The 14,993-nt window shown below is 41.0% G+C and overlaps 1 protein-coding gene across 3 annotated transcripts in view; it reads right to left on the reverse strand.

Annotated features, from left to right (window-relative positions):
- Positions 1 to 3,902: 3,902 nt before the first annotated feature.
- The window catches only part of SLIT2 (slit guidance ligand 2), a 363,506-nt gene continuing 352,415 nt past the window's right edge, over positions 3,903 to 14,993 (reverse strand). For all 3 annotated transcript variants that reach the window (XM_053577755.1, XM_053577753.1, XM_053577756.1), the window contains 4 exons: positions 12,369 to 12,523; positions 7,491 to 7,779; positions 7,038 to 7,249; positions 3,903 to 5,683 (listed from right to left, as the gene is read on the reverse strand). In XM_053577755.1, the coding sequence (XP_053433730.1) occupies positions 5,442 to 5,683; positions 7,038 to 7,249; positions 7,491 to 7,779; positions 12,369 to 12,523 (898 nt within the window). In that variant the 3' untranslated portion in view covers positions 3,903 to 5,441. The remainder of the gene's footprint in view (positions 5,684 to 7,037; positions 7,250 to 7,490; positions 7,780 to 12,368; positions 12,524 to 14,993) is intronic.

Here is a 14,993-nt window from a genome sequence, read left to right on the forward strand (position 1 = left end):
AGGCAGGTTACAGAGAAGTCCACTTGGAAATAATTCTTGCACACACATTACCTCTTTCATTTGGTGATTTCGTGACCTCTTACTCTCAGACTCTGTGTGTCCTCAGCTCCACTATAACTAGGTTCCACTTTTTACCTCTGCTAGTCAACATTCTCACGGAACTGATGACCCAGTTTGATCTTTATCTTCCAGCATGGATGTCAGTTCTCTCTCCTGAATATCTCAAGTGTTTGTCCCACACCTTTACACGCTGTGATTATGGCCATAAACCAATCCACACTGACTGACTGACTAACAAAGCTGTGACCTCATTTACTTTCCCAGTGGCCAATCTCTCTCCTTCTTTCGCTATCACACTTATTAAAGTGAGGTCTATTACTAACCCATGACTATCCGGCTACTACTTCCATTAAAACTGCCCCCCCCTTTTTTCTTTATTCAGAGGCCACTTCATTTCAGAGATGTGAGTATCATCTAACAAGGGGTAGGAGTCTTCTGGTCAAGTGTGTTTTGCTTTGTCTCTGAAATAGCTTATCCATTTTCCTGACTTCAGCTAACACCTCTATGTGGATGAATCTTATATCCATAGTTCCCAGATGTCAGACAGAATTTGCCTTAAAATACTTGTCCTAAGCATTTGTCAATCTAAGAGCATATACTGAAGAGAGATTTGAGAAGGTCATTTTGTGAGAAATCTGGAATGCCTTCTAAAGGATGTGAATTTTAACCTATAGTGGTAGTTCATTACAGATATTTTGACATGATCTGGAGCAGTGGTTCTATGACCCTTTAATATAGCTCCTCATGTTGTGGTGAGCCCCAACCATAAAATCATTTTCATTGCCACTTCATAACTGTAATTTTGCTATTGTTATGAATTGTAATGTAAATATCTGATATGCAGGGTGTATTTAGGCGACCCCTGTGAAAGGGTCGTTAGACCCCCAACAGAGTTGCGGACCCACAGGTTGAGAACTGCTGATCTAGATAAATATATTGTTTCCACTCAAACATGAAGGATCGGTTGAGGGCAGAATGCTGGGGCTTCCCAGGTCCACAGCTGTGATCCTACAAGGCATTGCAGACATTGTACTGAAACTAAAGGTTAGATTTTATTTGGCACTTTTCATGAACAGGTATTTTCTACGAGGGTTCCAGCTGACTCATTTTCTGTCTCTGACCCTTATAAACAGAGAGGAAGGAATACACATGAGTTTCAACGCATAGATTATTGTTCCTTCAATCCAACTTTATCAGCCTTCAGTGCATAAAAATTCCTCTGAAATTCTGGAAATAGTATTCCTGTTTCCAGTGTTCTTTTGAGTACTCATAATTTCTGTCTTCAGAGGTATTTCGTTTGGAAGCTGAAAGGAAGTGCATTAAGGACAGCTAACTAGTTGCTATTTTAAAACACACATCCTTTTTCGTTGACAGTTTGAACACTTCCTGCAAACACGCTGAAAAGAGAAAACATGGACTGTATGAACTGAGTTAAGAAAGCTTGAAAATGGCCCCTGTTCCACACAAAACACAGATGCATGCCTCACCCTGGCCACAATGATTTCTTTTATTTCCTTGACTATGTAAAAATTCTTTCCCACTGCAGGACCACACAGATCATGTGCTCTGCATGGACTCCCAAGCCCCTTCTCCACACAAACTTCCATATGCCTCCATCCCAGACCCCACTGGAGCATTCAAGACTCTGCTACTGCTATTTTCTCACAAAGGAGTCTGGAGCCTCCCTATATGTCTATACCAGGTCCATCTGCTGTTTCTAGCACCTCATAATTTTCTTCAGGGTGCTTATCTCTATCTAAAATTATGTATTAGTTTCATCCTTTGCATAATATCTATTACATGCTTTAACTTCAACGCCAACTGCAACTGCATAGAATATAAGCCCTATTTCATCTGAAACTGTGTAACAAATGTTTAGTGTAGTTTCTCGCATGAAATGAGAGATAAAAAAGTGTTGTTAAGTCACTTTTGAATACAAAGGATTGAGAATGATGACAGCTTCTGTATTTCACATAGCTTCATGCACTTAATATAAAGCCTTGTATGAAGCTTCACATATTTTCTATAGCTTTTAAAAAATGTATTATTTTTTAAATAATGGTCATTCCATGAGGTAGGTGACACCATAAAGCTCAAGATCCTCAAGTCCTGAATCGATTCTAACAGTCTTTTTAATCATTTCTCCAGAAGGATTTGCTGCTGACAAAGGAAATCAGGCCAAACACAAAAAGGCTCAGAGCAATTTTACAATGGGGGCTAGTCTCCATTGCTTAGAAATAATTTCAGGAAATTCTGTAGTGAAAACAAATTCTAAAGATGGAGATGGCTATTATTCAATAAACATATCTTAAATCCAACATATGTTAAATCCCCATGGCATTTCCTAATGGTGCTTCACTCATGTGAGAATTTAATGTAAATAGCATTACAGATGTTTAATCACTTTATCTTTTCAGATTACAAGTATACAAAATTCCATGTAGTGGCTTTGATTCTGGAATATGCAGAATTGTTTTGGTTTAATGGCCTGAATTCTGTTGAATATGCTCTAGAATAGTTTCCTATTTAAAGGAATCCTATGGTTGAGGCATTACAGATAAGAAGCCATTTATAACATAAATAATTGCCCTTAATTGGTCTTATTTGTTAGTAATTTGGGTATTAGATTTTCTCAAAGACTTGCTCATGTGAAGAATATAGTCCCATCATAAGGCAAATGATCCCCTAAGAAACTTGCTAAATCAGCCCGAATACCAGGCAACTGTAATTTTATTGTGGGTCTTAATAAGCAGGAACAAGAAAGAATATAGTCCGGAAGCTACCAGGACGTCACAGTTTTGTTTTCCTTAAAAAAAAAAAATAAAGTCTCTAATCTAGATTACTTAAATTTACATAATCAATAGAAAAGGATTATTGGGCTGTAGAAATAAGGCTCCAAGGCTTAAGAAACCCTTGATAGAGGCAGTAGTTTCTAAGCTGTGGCCTTAGTTAGTGACCATGTAGTCTGAAGTGCCCGATTGAGATGTGGTCCATCTCCTCTGCCTAGGAGCCTTACATGCATGTGTAAAATGGGAGGAGGGGGGGTTGTAACTACAATCCCAGCATTTTATGGAGACCAATGAAATACCTCATATAAAGTTCTTCAAATAGCACCTGGCATATAATAAACACCCCTGAAAAAACAGTGGTTATACAAATAACACAGTCCTAGAAATACAAATCTAAGCCATGTCATCTTCACAGATGTTTGTTTAATGAATGATTTAAAGCCCTTTGAAAAAAGAAGCAGCCAATAGGAATAAATTAATATTTTACATTGGTGATATAAGATTTATATAATGAAAACAAAGACATATTAGATAAGAATGAATGATTTGGATGTCCATATCCATGAGACAGAGTATGTGTGCCTGAGTGCATATTTTTCTCACAAGGAAACAAAATCTTATGGTGGGTATTAATACTGCACCTAGCCAGCCTTCTAGCTCTGTAATCTGTGGCATGCCTGATGCCACCAGCCCTGGCCTGAGAGTGGTGAAAGGCACTCTTTCTTTTGTTGTTTTCCATCTGGTTCCATTTGTGGAGAAAAGAAACAGATAAGAATACAATCAAAAGCATTTCACCTTAGACCTCACTTTACAATTTTTATAAAGTAATTAAATAATTTTTTCTTCTAGCAAAGAGTGTGTTCTTACACCCACCTCTTTTATGTGGCCATTCCAAAGTCCTCAGATATAACAATATGTGAATCTCAAATGAATTTCGGGCAACAAAAAGGTATATGTTTTCTTCTCTGTTCTTTCTGTATCATTTTGATTAGCAAATTCTTAAGGCAGGGCCTAACTCTCCTGCATTTTCTAAGAAAACCACCAAGCTGTTAATGAAGTAAATATCTGTTTAATTTACAAACATCAGCAGAGTAACTGATATTAGTCTGGAGAAAGACGAAGCACACTGAATTATACATGTACATCTAATTGTAAAAAAAGTTCTTGGGAAGAAACATCTGCATCTTTACAGGGAACCCTGGGATTTTAATGAGGGAAGAGCACAGTTCACTATAAATCATTATCAATTCTACATTATAATTTAGCAGCAAAACATGTTAACATGGGGACATGAAGGCAATAAAGGAGTTTTATCGTTGGAAAAAAAAATCACAGTTCTTGACATGACAGTCTTTTCCTCCCCACCTCCTAATAAAAGGGTAAAAAAAGGTCAAGGAAATATTAATCTGTAAAAGGTCTACTTTCTAGTGTCAACTGCTACACACCACTTCTTTTCTGTGAGGACAAGTTGAAGAGGGGTCATTTCTTTCTGTACAATGACCATTTCAGACACAGATTTTTGTTTTTCTCTCTTGGATGTTGACTACACTCTGCAGGTGTCCTGAATGGGGCCAGTAGGTCAGTGACACCAGTGGTCGAATGTCAAGGTTGACAAACAGACCAACACGTATTTATCCCAAGATAAATTCCTATGTTAGTACTATTGCCAAAATAAAAAAAAAAAATCCTGATTTTTAACTTTGAAAAAATATACAAAAATATCAGGATAATTATAAATTAATATATATTAAAGAATTGAGAAACAGCAAAAGGTTGGCCTAAAATGTTAAGTACAATGTACTTTGATACAATAAATATTTCTCATGGAAACTGAATACTGTATAGGGCTGTTTAGAACTCATAGAAAGCAGAAAAATTCATATTATTACTAGTTTATTTATCAATAATCTATTGGTTCTTTATTATCTCCTTTATCATTTATATTACAAAAACATTAATACTGGAAAACGGTAGATAAACACTTCCGTGTGCTGCTTGTGCTGACATGCTGACATTTAAAAGAAGATAAAATTTATTTTTTACTTCCAGTCATGAATGAAACCCAGATCTTTAAGACACTTTATATTTTGGACAAAATATCTCTCATCTGTTTGTTCAACCTGTGAATTCTAGAGTTCCTTTCTCCTGCCTGCATCCTCATTCACACGCATGTGCTTGGTATGTCCTAGTGAACGTCACCGATGTGGAGGAGGTGACATGGCTTTTATGATCTGGGCAGTTTCCCATCAGTGCACAGTAGCTCATCTGACCCTGGCGTCTACGTATGTGCTTTTGTTTGTCTTCAGCATGTCACAAGGATGGATCCGTGTGGCCATGGTTCCCATCATGGTTGTACCTGCAGGCGAAGATTTTTCAGACTTCTCCAGTGTGGGGGAAGCTTTAATTCAAGCATTTCTTTTTTTTTTTTTTCCCCAAATGCAGAAAAAAAAGTCTTTATTTTCATAATAAAAATAAGTCTGTTCTATATTTTACAATATATTTCAAATATTTCCACTATGAAGCATTCATTAGTCCAACTTGGTCAAGAAGTAGACAACATTTTCCCCAAGACGGAGTGGCCCAGGGGTGCGTTTAGGACGCACACCTCGTGCAGCCACACTTGACCACCTTCTCAACTTCGTCCACGAAAGAGGACCCGTCAGTGCATTCAAAAGCATATTTCCGCCGCTTGCTCCTCAGAGGTCCACAGCACTGCCCTCCCACACACCCACCTTTGCACTCCAATCGGGAGACCTTCTTGGTTGTTTGGCAGGCGGCATAGCCCTGCTGCTTTTGGTAATAATCTCTTATTCGTTCTCCTCGGCAGGAGATTTCTAGAAAAGAACAAAAAGTACAAGCATTTTTAAGGGCGGTCTCCGTAAATCACGCAGAATGACCACAGAGCCTCAGCTCAATTCAGGAGAATCAGGAAGGCGTGTCTTTGCTCCCTCTTTGTAACATACACTGAGTTTTATGGGCTGGTACCATGGCCTGGTATTCTTTAAAAAGTTCTTCTTTTGGGTCTTTTATTTTCAGCAATGTGAATGCTGTATAGGTAGATAATAAATATGGTACTTTTGCAATGACAAGAAAATTGGATTCTTAAATCTTTTCCTTCAATGCAAAAAAGGGGAAAAATACACATCTTCTGTTTTTATTCTACTAACAGCTGGTTTTGTTTACCATCGGGAGCAGTTTCAGAGAGTATGCAATTTAATTTACTAGACCTGGAGTTTAATATTATCCAATCTGTTACTTAATACAAGTAACATTCCACTAACTTCATAAATTACCCGAATGTGAAGTATGTGGTTCACAAAAGAGACATCTGCTAAAAGCTTCCACGAGCGCGGCCCTCTCATCCTGCCTCTACGAGGCACAACACAAAATCGGCGCTGGCTGGAGGCAGGGCGGGGGAAGGGCGGCCTAAGAGTCAGCCTGTTTCTGTCCCTCTCACCCGCATAATTTGCTGTGATAAATCAGTCAATCTTGAGGTCAAAGGTGACTTTGTACTAAAAGCACAGCAGAATGAATAGCTCCACCTTCTCTGTGCCCGAAGATGAATGCTATATACATATGATGAGAACAGCAGGTAAAGGGAAGAAGCAAGCAAGGTGGATATGCTGGTACATCAGGTAAAAAGGAGGATGTCACAACAGATGGACTTGGGAGAAGACACCTCACGGCTCTGTCAAATGCTGCACAGAGGTTGAGGACAGTTCCCATCTGGTGCCTTCAGAACGCTTGATAATAAATCAGCAGCAGCAAATGCAGCTAGTGCAGACCTGATACTCCGTTCTCTTATGTTATTCTTTCCTGTTTTGTTTTGTTTTTTAACCCTTTCTCTGCCTCTTTTCTTTTTGAAACAGAGTTTCACTTTGTCACCCTGGATAAAGTCCTGTGGCGTCATAGCTCACAGCAACCTCAGACTCTTGGGATCAAGCGATCTCCTTGTCTCAGACTCCCAGGTAGCTGCAACTACAGGCGCTCACCACCATGCCTAGCTAGTTTTTTCTATTTTTAGTAGACATAGGGTCTCACTCTTGTTCAGGCTGGCCTTGAACCCCCACCTGGGCCTCCCAGAGTGCTAGGATTACAGGTGTGAGCCACCCTGCCCCACCACTCTCTTTTCAAAGATGGGAGAACCCTCTTATTGGCCCAAGGAGGAAGATGCCAAGTCTGGCTTACCTCGATCACAGCTGTCTCCCGTGTATCCACTGCTGCATTCACAGTAGGGCTGCCCGAGTCCTGAGAGCCTGCACTTCCCGTGCTTACACTTGATCGCCTGGCAGGGGTTGAACAGGTCTTCCTCTTCATCACAGAGGACGCCCCCATGGCCCTCCAGGCACTTACAGCTGTAGGAGAACGCGTTGATGGGCAGGCAGGTGCCGTGCACGCATCTACGGTAAAAAAGGACACAGGAGCGGGATGCGTTCGGGAGAGGTCAGAACCACGAAGGTGAGCTGAGAAAGGAGGGGGGCTGAGGAAATGTGAGGCCAGAGTGCTGATGGGCTAAATCCTTTTTATCCTTCCCTGCTCTCTCCCTCTCCACCCCTCCCACCTTCCACCCGCCTGCTTTTCTTTCTTTCTTGGGTTTTGCTTTGAGGGTATGTGTTCAAACACCAAGCAGCATGAACTTACTTATTCCCAAGACAGGGGTCATTGGTCTGCTGGTCACAGAGGGGCCCCGTCCATCCTTCCTGGCACTCGCAGGTGAAGCTTGCCTGGCTGCTGGGCTGGCACGTGCCGTGGGCACACACCTTCTTGTGGCACGGCTCGCAGCCGGGAAGAATGCCTGTTTGCATAGGCACCTTCCGGAAGTCCTGCAGCTCACTGTTGATGTAAAGGTTCCGGATGCAGCCGTGGAAGCTGGTGCCATTCTGCCCGGATGCCTGGCGCAGAGATGCCACGTTGTTCTTCCCAGGCATGCCTGGGGGGGGAGGGGGGATACCACATGAGAGGTCAGGCTCTCTGGGGGCTTCTCAGCCACCTGCTACCCGATGCTTTGCAGTCTCATCCCACACCTACTAAATCAGGATATCTGAGTAGGCTGGGGAGGGGGTGTGGAGTAGAGAAGAGAGGTGTGTTTTTGATTTTGTTTTTTGGAAGCTACTCCAAAAGGCTCAACCAGAATAAAGTGCCTAGTTCATCAGTGGTCAACCATTAATTGTTAAAATTTGTTTCAAACAAAACTTTACCTGGACATATAAATATATAAAAAGTAGAGGCAGAGCTATAGACGGCACAAACAAGATGGGGGGTAGCACTTTCCTCCTTTCTATGCCTCCCTTCTGCCTTCAGCCCCACACCCATGACAGCCTAGCGCTTCACAAAGCTCTGTTTCTAATCCCCTTGTCTGTTTCTTCCCCTTATCTTGAAGATGAAGGCCCAGGGCCCAGGTAACTCAGGTGTGACCCAGCAAATTCAGGCCAGAGCAGGCAGGTGAGAGTGGGGGCTCCTAGAGACCATTCACCCTGGCTTTGCTGAATTCTAAGTTGGCAACAAATCCAGCTCATCACTGGCAACGTCCCTGAGTTCAGTCACTGATGTTGGTGCCTGCAAACCTTGCCCCAATTCTAACCAGCACAGCACCTCGTTCGCATCATTGTTTTTTTCCTGGGAATTGAGAGTGAAACCTTCCCTGTCCAAGGAAATCAAGATCACAAAAGGAATTCTGTTAAAAACAGAGTGCTTGCAATCTTAGGATATATACATTACACTAGTGACAGTCATCTGGTAACCCTCATTTTGGCAAAGCTGAGGAATCTTTCCATGGCCTAAGCCAGACCCTGAAGTAGTTTCTGGCCCACATCCTGCAGGAGGCATTCATCTAGGTCACTGCGGGGTGAGGGAGGGAACAGGAGGCCTTGGAGCCAGAGGGTGACTTTCCCCACTGGCTGTGCCTCGACTCTGAGCTGCTGACTGAAGGTTCAAGGCTGGGAGAGAGACCCAGGCTCTCACTCTCCTAGGGGTGGGTGGGCCAAGACCAACTCTCTGGGCCCTGCTTTGTGCCACCCTCCCACTTTGTGTCAGAAGCAGGCACCAAAGTACAGAAGCCCACCCAACAGGTTACAGGTCAGGTCTTTAAGCTTTTAGCTCTGCGTGCATTTGGGCCAGTCCTGTCTTCTCTCTGGGCTGAGTTTTCTCATCTTTAACATGAGTGAGAGGATGGGCCAGAGCAGTTGTTTCCCAAGCTTGTCATATGCAAGAACCACCAGGAACACATATTCAAAGGCAGCTCCCCAGAACCCATTCTTCCCCCATCCTGAGATTCTGATTCTGTAAGGGGAGTGGGAAAACCTCAATGTGAACAGGCAGCTCAGAGGATTCTGATGCAGGTGGTCCCTGGCCTTTGCTACTAAAATAAGTATCTTGGCTTAAAAGATCCATGAGTAGGGGCATTTAGTTTACCTCCATCTGTCTGCGCAGGAACCTGGTTTCTCTCTGGAGTGGAGTCATAAGGCTGAAATTGACGTTTCCAGGAGAGGACCAGTGACAGGAAATTCCTCCTTATAGGCTAGGTCTTCCTAATGCAATCACAAGTATTCCTCATGAATGTGAGGACTTAGTGACCGCACATCAGTGATCCTTTCTTCAGAGGTTAAAAATAAACTTCTCCCCCAACTCTTTTTAAAACATCTGATGAAGGCACAATCCACATATGTGCACACGTCAGGACTAAACAGGTTGGCAAAGCTCCACAGCAGAAAGAAACGATTAGGAAATGTGGTCCTTTTAGTCCCAAAGCTAACGATTACAAAAGGAATAATTTGTAAAAGAAAATGTTTAGACATCATATTTGACTTCCAATATGATATCATGAAATCAAAAACATTTCTGAGTCAATATTTTCATGTGCTTGGCTAGGGAGCTGTGTCCTAATTGACTGAGAAACAGAAGTAGGTCCAGAATTTTTTTTTTGTCTTTCCCCTATGCCATGAACTTATGCCGAATTCAAGCAATCAATTGATCAACAGATACCTTAGTAGACAATTCACAACCTTAAGCTCCATGTGCTTCAAAAATGGCAACAAAACAACTGATCTGAAGACTGGTGTCCCTGGTCCTGCAGCAGCCCTAGGAAGGGGTTTGTGATGTGTGCCCGGATATTTTTGTGTAGGTCTTATTTATTTGATTTTTATCTGTTAAGTAATAAAGGTTCTGGTTTGACTGATTTCTTCAGAAAAATATGGCTAATGTTATGTTAAGTAAAGCCTGCATCTTGGGTAGTTGATAACCCAAGGGTGGGTTAAGCTGCCTCTCCGTTTTGCCACAGAGAACACAGGGATAGGGGGCAGCACCTGGCAAGTCTTCCTTGAGAATCGTCCCTGTTTCTAAACTGGACTTGTTTGCTTCTTTCTCCTTTCCTTACTCAGCTTCTCAAGCCTTTGACATGTAGCATTCAAGGCTGTAGTCTCAAAGGTTTCTTGTATGTTTTATACCTGAATTGCCCTGGAGACAGAGGAAGTGACCCCAGTGCGTTCCCAGGTTTCCCTCTGGCTGGGGGGGTGGACAGAGGTGCCACCTGGGTTCCTCTGGGCCCTCTGTCCTCAGAAGATTAACACTTCACATTTTGGAGTTTAATATTTGCCCCCCACCCCCACCCCCGCCTTTTTAAAGAAAGTTCTGACTTAAACAATTCCATCCTGTATTTTTTTTTAAAGGGGGGGGTTGCATTACATTCTAAAGGGTTTTTTTTTTTTTTTTTAAGAGAAAGTAGAATAAAATCAAGTGAAAGACAAGTCTAGAAATAAAGAACAAAAGCCACAAAGCATAGATGGGTCCCATTTCTGCTTTATGGTAAGAAAGGAATGGTGATGTAGGTGGCTTTGGAGTCAGACAGACCTCTACTTAAATGAGGTATCTATTAGCAACTCTTTGGTAACAGATACCTCATTTGGATGAGTTATATTAAGCCTTGGAGGCTGTCCCTCAGGGACTGTAAAACAAAAAAGTAATACTTATTTCCTAAGGTTTCCCAGGATTAAGACCATGAGAGGAGCATTGTGTTGGGCACATATCATGTGCTCAATAAATATAATTTCTTTTCTCTCAAATCACAGGTATATCTCCAACATGCTTCACTCATCCTAAAGCAACCCTGTTAACAAGGCAAGAATGAGAGGCTTTTGTTTTTAATGAGTCTCACAGTTGTGATTCCTGTGAAGCAATAAGATCAGTCTCTTGGCAGAGAAGATTGAATAGGCAAACCTTCGATCATGGTGCATTACAGTTACCTGAAGATCAGTCTGCATTCCCTACTTCCCTGGGATCAGAAAGGGGAATTTTTTTTATAGCTTTGGGTACTTTATGAACTCATTAAGTTAGTTTTCAGATTGCTGTAGCTGCTCAATAAATATTTAAAGAATTGAACCAAAGACCCTCAACTGTTTCTAAAAAATGCAAAACGATCAAAGCGTTAAGATTTTCTACTGTTGAAATTACTAAAAATAAAAGTGCTCTGGACTGAGAGGCCAATGCCCAAAAGTGCCTTCAGAGAAGACTTGAGGGGTGATGATAATGATGTAGCCTCCTGAGGTTATTATTTTGTAGGAAATGATAGAACTTCATAAAAATACCCACCATGGTGAAGAAATCAGGCACATGGACCTCTTCAGAAGCTTTAATGTTTTTATCTTTAAATTAGTTAGCTTTATCATTTAATTCAACTTAATTCAATGTAATTTAATTAAAAGCATCGCAATTCAGTATTACCTGCTTTCTTGTTCTTTTGCCCAGATTTAAAAATTCCATGCCTCTGGTTTATAATTCCTCCTCCAGACAGAGGACAAGCGGGTGCTCTCTCTTTTATGGGTTCTTTTCTCAGGGCTCCTTTACACTTTGCTCATCCCTCTAGGCCTCATCTATTTTTTTGTCTGCCTTGTAGTTGCTTAAAAGTCAGGTCCAGGGTCTTCATCAAGCCAAGACCTAACCCGCCCTTGTAGATTTCTCTTGTTTATTCACCTTGAGCTCTTAGCTTCATAGAATGACTTCCTGTTACCGCAATGTAATTTATACACTAAATTAATTGGATTTAATTGATAATTATCGTATCATGCACATGAAGTAGCAATTGCAGTGCAGAAACTCCAGCATGGTCACGTTTGGCGGAGCTGCTGGGGTTTGCCTCCTTAAGGGAACTGGGGAGAGGTCAGTCCCTCCCTGGTTTATATTGAGCTTGTTTCATGATTTCCTTCAATGTTTGATTTGTCCTTTAATCTACTTTCTTTTTCTATAAAGCATATAAGGTTGAATGATACAATGCACAAGTCCTCTGGCATGAGAGACACAAAAGAAATATTACTCAATGTTCCTCTCTGTCCCAGCACCAGAGTCAGGATTACAAAACGGACTCCTAACACCCCTGTGTTTTCCATCCTTGCTGTCCATCTGTCAATGCCTGATCATTGTGGGTCAGTGCTCAACACCAAGGCAAGAGGGATCCATACCTAAGAATTAGTTCACGATGAGAATCAGAGAGTGTGGGGACCACTGAATCTGGAAGAAAGGAAAGCTTACCTCCTACATACAGCGGAGAGTCAAAATTCAGAGTGGACTGCTTGGACAAGTTGGTGATGACTTTGGGGCTCCCGCCATCCACAGACAAAGAGAGACTCTGGTCCAGGGCGAGAAGTTCCACAATGTGGAAGTTCCCATCATTGATGGTCTCCACACTACAAAGGAAAAACAGCTTAGCTGAGCCTTCTTTTCATTAAATGCAAAGAGTTAAAATATTAATACAAACTTCAGGAAGCACTCCGTGGGAAAAGACACTCATGAAACATTAGTGAAAATAAAGAACAGTAGTTGATTTTGTTTTAAAATGTATTTTTAAAGAGATGCAATCAATTTCAGCTTTCCAGGCACCGAATACAAAATATTTGTCCTCTCATGGGGAGAAGAGAAAATGAGGTACATTTTATCATTATCCAGCAATATTCCCTCAGTAAGTAGAAATTACAAGGATAATTTATGCATTTGCTTTTAATGCCAAAAAAGTTCCATTTATTAAGAAACTGTCTGTTTCTCCAAATAGTATTGAAAAGGAACCCTACACCTGTTGCAGACATAGTCTAGAGCACGCATCCTCAAACTGCAGCCCACGGGCCACATGAAGCAGTGTGAATTGTATTTGTTTCCGTTTTGTTTTTTACTTCAAAATATGTGCAGTGTGCATAGGAATTTGTTCATAGTTTTTTTTTTTTAAAACTATAGTCCAGCCCTCCAATGGTCTGAGGGACAGTGAATTGGCCCCCTGTTTAAAAAGCTTGAGGATGCCTGTTCTAGAGAAATCAATGGTAGTGGGTCCCTGATTTTTTGGTCTTATAACACTGTGTATTAGGACTTATCAGAATCAAACATAGACACAAATATAAAAAGAGTCAACTTGGTGGGATCTCTGCATTGTTTGAAATCTGTTAATTGACAATAAGCCTTCCTTTCTGTGCATTTTTCAGAGGGGTGCTCAACAAGCTATACAACCACGGGGAGCCTGAGCTCCCTGGAGACACGGGAACAACACATTCAATAAAATGTGTAACCTTGTCGTATCTAGAAAATCTGGCAATGACAGGAGTTTTCTAGTTTCTTCTCTAAAACTTTCAAGGGCCAGGTCTAACAGTTATTCCCACCGGCTTCTAAAGTCCTTAAAGGGGCTTACTGAAATTCATAAAATACAAAAAAAAAGATCAAGAAACTGAGGTGAATGAAAAATGAGCATTGAAAAGTAAAATGAAGAAGAGTGCAATTAGGAAACACATGCTGTGTGGTTTTAAAGGGTAGCTGCAAACCTAACCGTGGTGGTGTTCCAGCAGGCAAAAAAGAAAATAGAATCAGTGAAACAGGATAAAGGAAAAATTGGATCAATACACAGTGATGTGTATTGCTACACAAGTGTCAACAGTACACTTACCTTTCACTAGACAGGCAAAATAGGGCACAAATGAAGTTGCAGTCAGAAAATAAACAGTGATTATTAAAGACCTCACATAGTGGGCTATTGACTGGAAAGACTGAGCAAGGTTTCCAAAAAAGAAATATGGAGCATATGCTAGAATATTCTTAAGGAGAATGCCTGTTATTCCCTAAGTGAAATAATTTCCTAAATTTCCAGGCATTAATCTTTAAATTTGCAAAAAAGGTCAAGCTTGTAAATGACAGAAACATGTGTTAACATTTCTTCCTCGTTTCCACTGCTGTAGTCTAATCATATTCAATTGTGTGCTGTTAGGGAATATAGTTTTTTGATTTGAGAACAATCTGAACATGAAAATATCTGAGGTTTTCTTGGCTTAAGTTGTGAGGGAAGTTCACATGTGCAGGATCTTTGAATGTCTGTCTCAGACATCAACTTTAAAAATGTTAGATACATTGATTAACAATTTTACCTTCTACACATTTAATTGTGCTCACACTTACCATTAAAGTCAGCAGGGGAAAGAACAGGCTAGGACATCACTTTCTAAATAAAGTTGCAAAGCAATTGCTAGTGGTCTTAATTATAACTCTCTCCTAAGGAGATGTGCCGTGTAGTACTATTGGCTAGTGGCTAAACATACAGATTTTGGAGTTAGATAAACTTGGACTTGAATCCTGGTCCTACTTTATTTAGAAAAGTTATTTGATTACTAATAAGCTTCACTTTTCTCTTTAGTAGATGCTAATGGGTATTTCTCCTTTCTATGGTTAATTTAAGGTCTACATGTAGTAACTTTAAGAAAATGCATATCATAGGCTGGATGTAGTTGATTTACACCTGTAATCCCAGCAGTTTTGGAGTCTCAGGCAGAAGGATCGCTTGAGTCCAGAGGTTTGAGACCAGCCTGGGCAACATAGTGAGACCCCACCAAAGCTAGTGAGTGCCTGTTGTCTCTTTTGTCTCAACTACATGGGAGGCTACAGCAGGAGGACTTGTTGAGCCCAAGAGTTCATGGTTACAGTGAGTTATGATCGGGCCACTACACCGCAGCCTGGGCAAGAGAGTAAGACCTTATCTCAAAATAAAATAAAATAAATGTAAAAAAGCAAAGCACAGCCAAGTTAAATGACAGATATTAGTTTCACCATCGCCAGAAAAACCACTGTTGTCACCATCACTAAATAATTCACTACTATTTCAGAATCTTCCTTAGGAAGAAATGTCAT

The sequence above is a fragment of the Nycticebus coucang genome, chromosome 23, assembly GCF_027406575.1.
Source record: "Nycticebus coucang isolate mNycCou1 chromosome 23, mNycCou1.pri, whole genome shotgun sequence".
In the NCBI taxonomy this organism is placed as follows: Eukaryota; Metazoa; Chordata; class Mammalia; order Primates; family Lorisidae; genus Nycticebus; species Nycticebus coucang.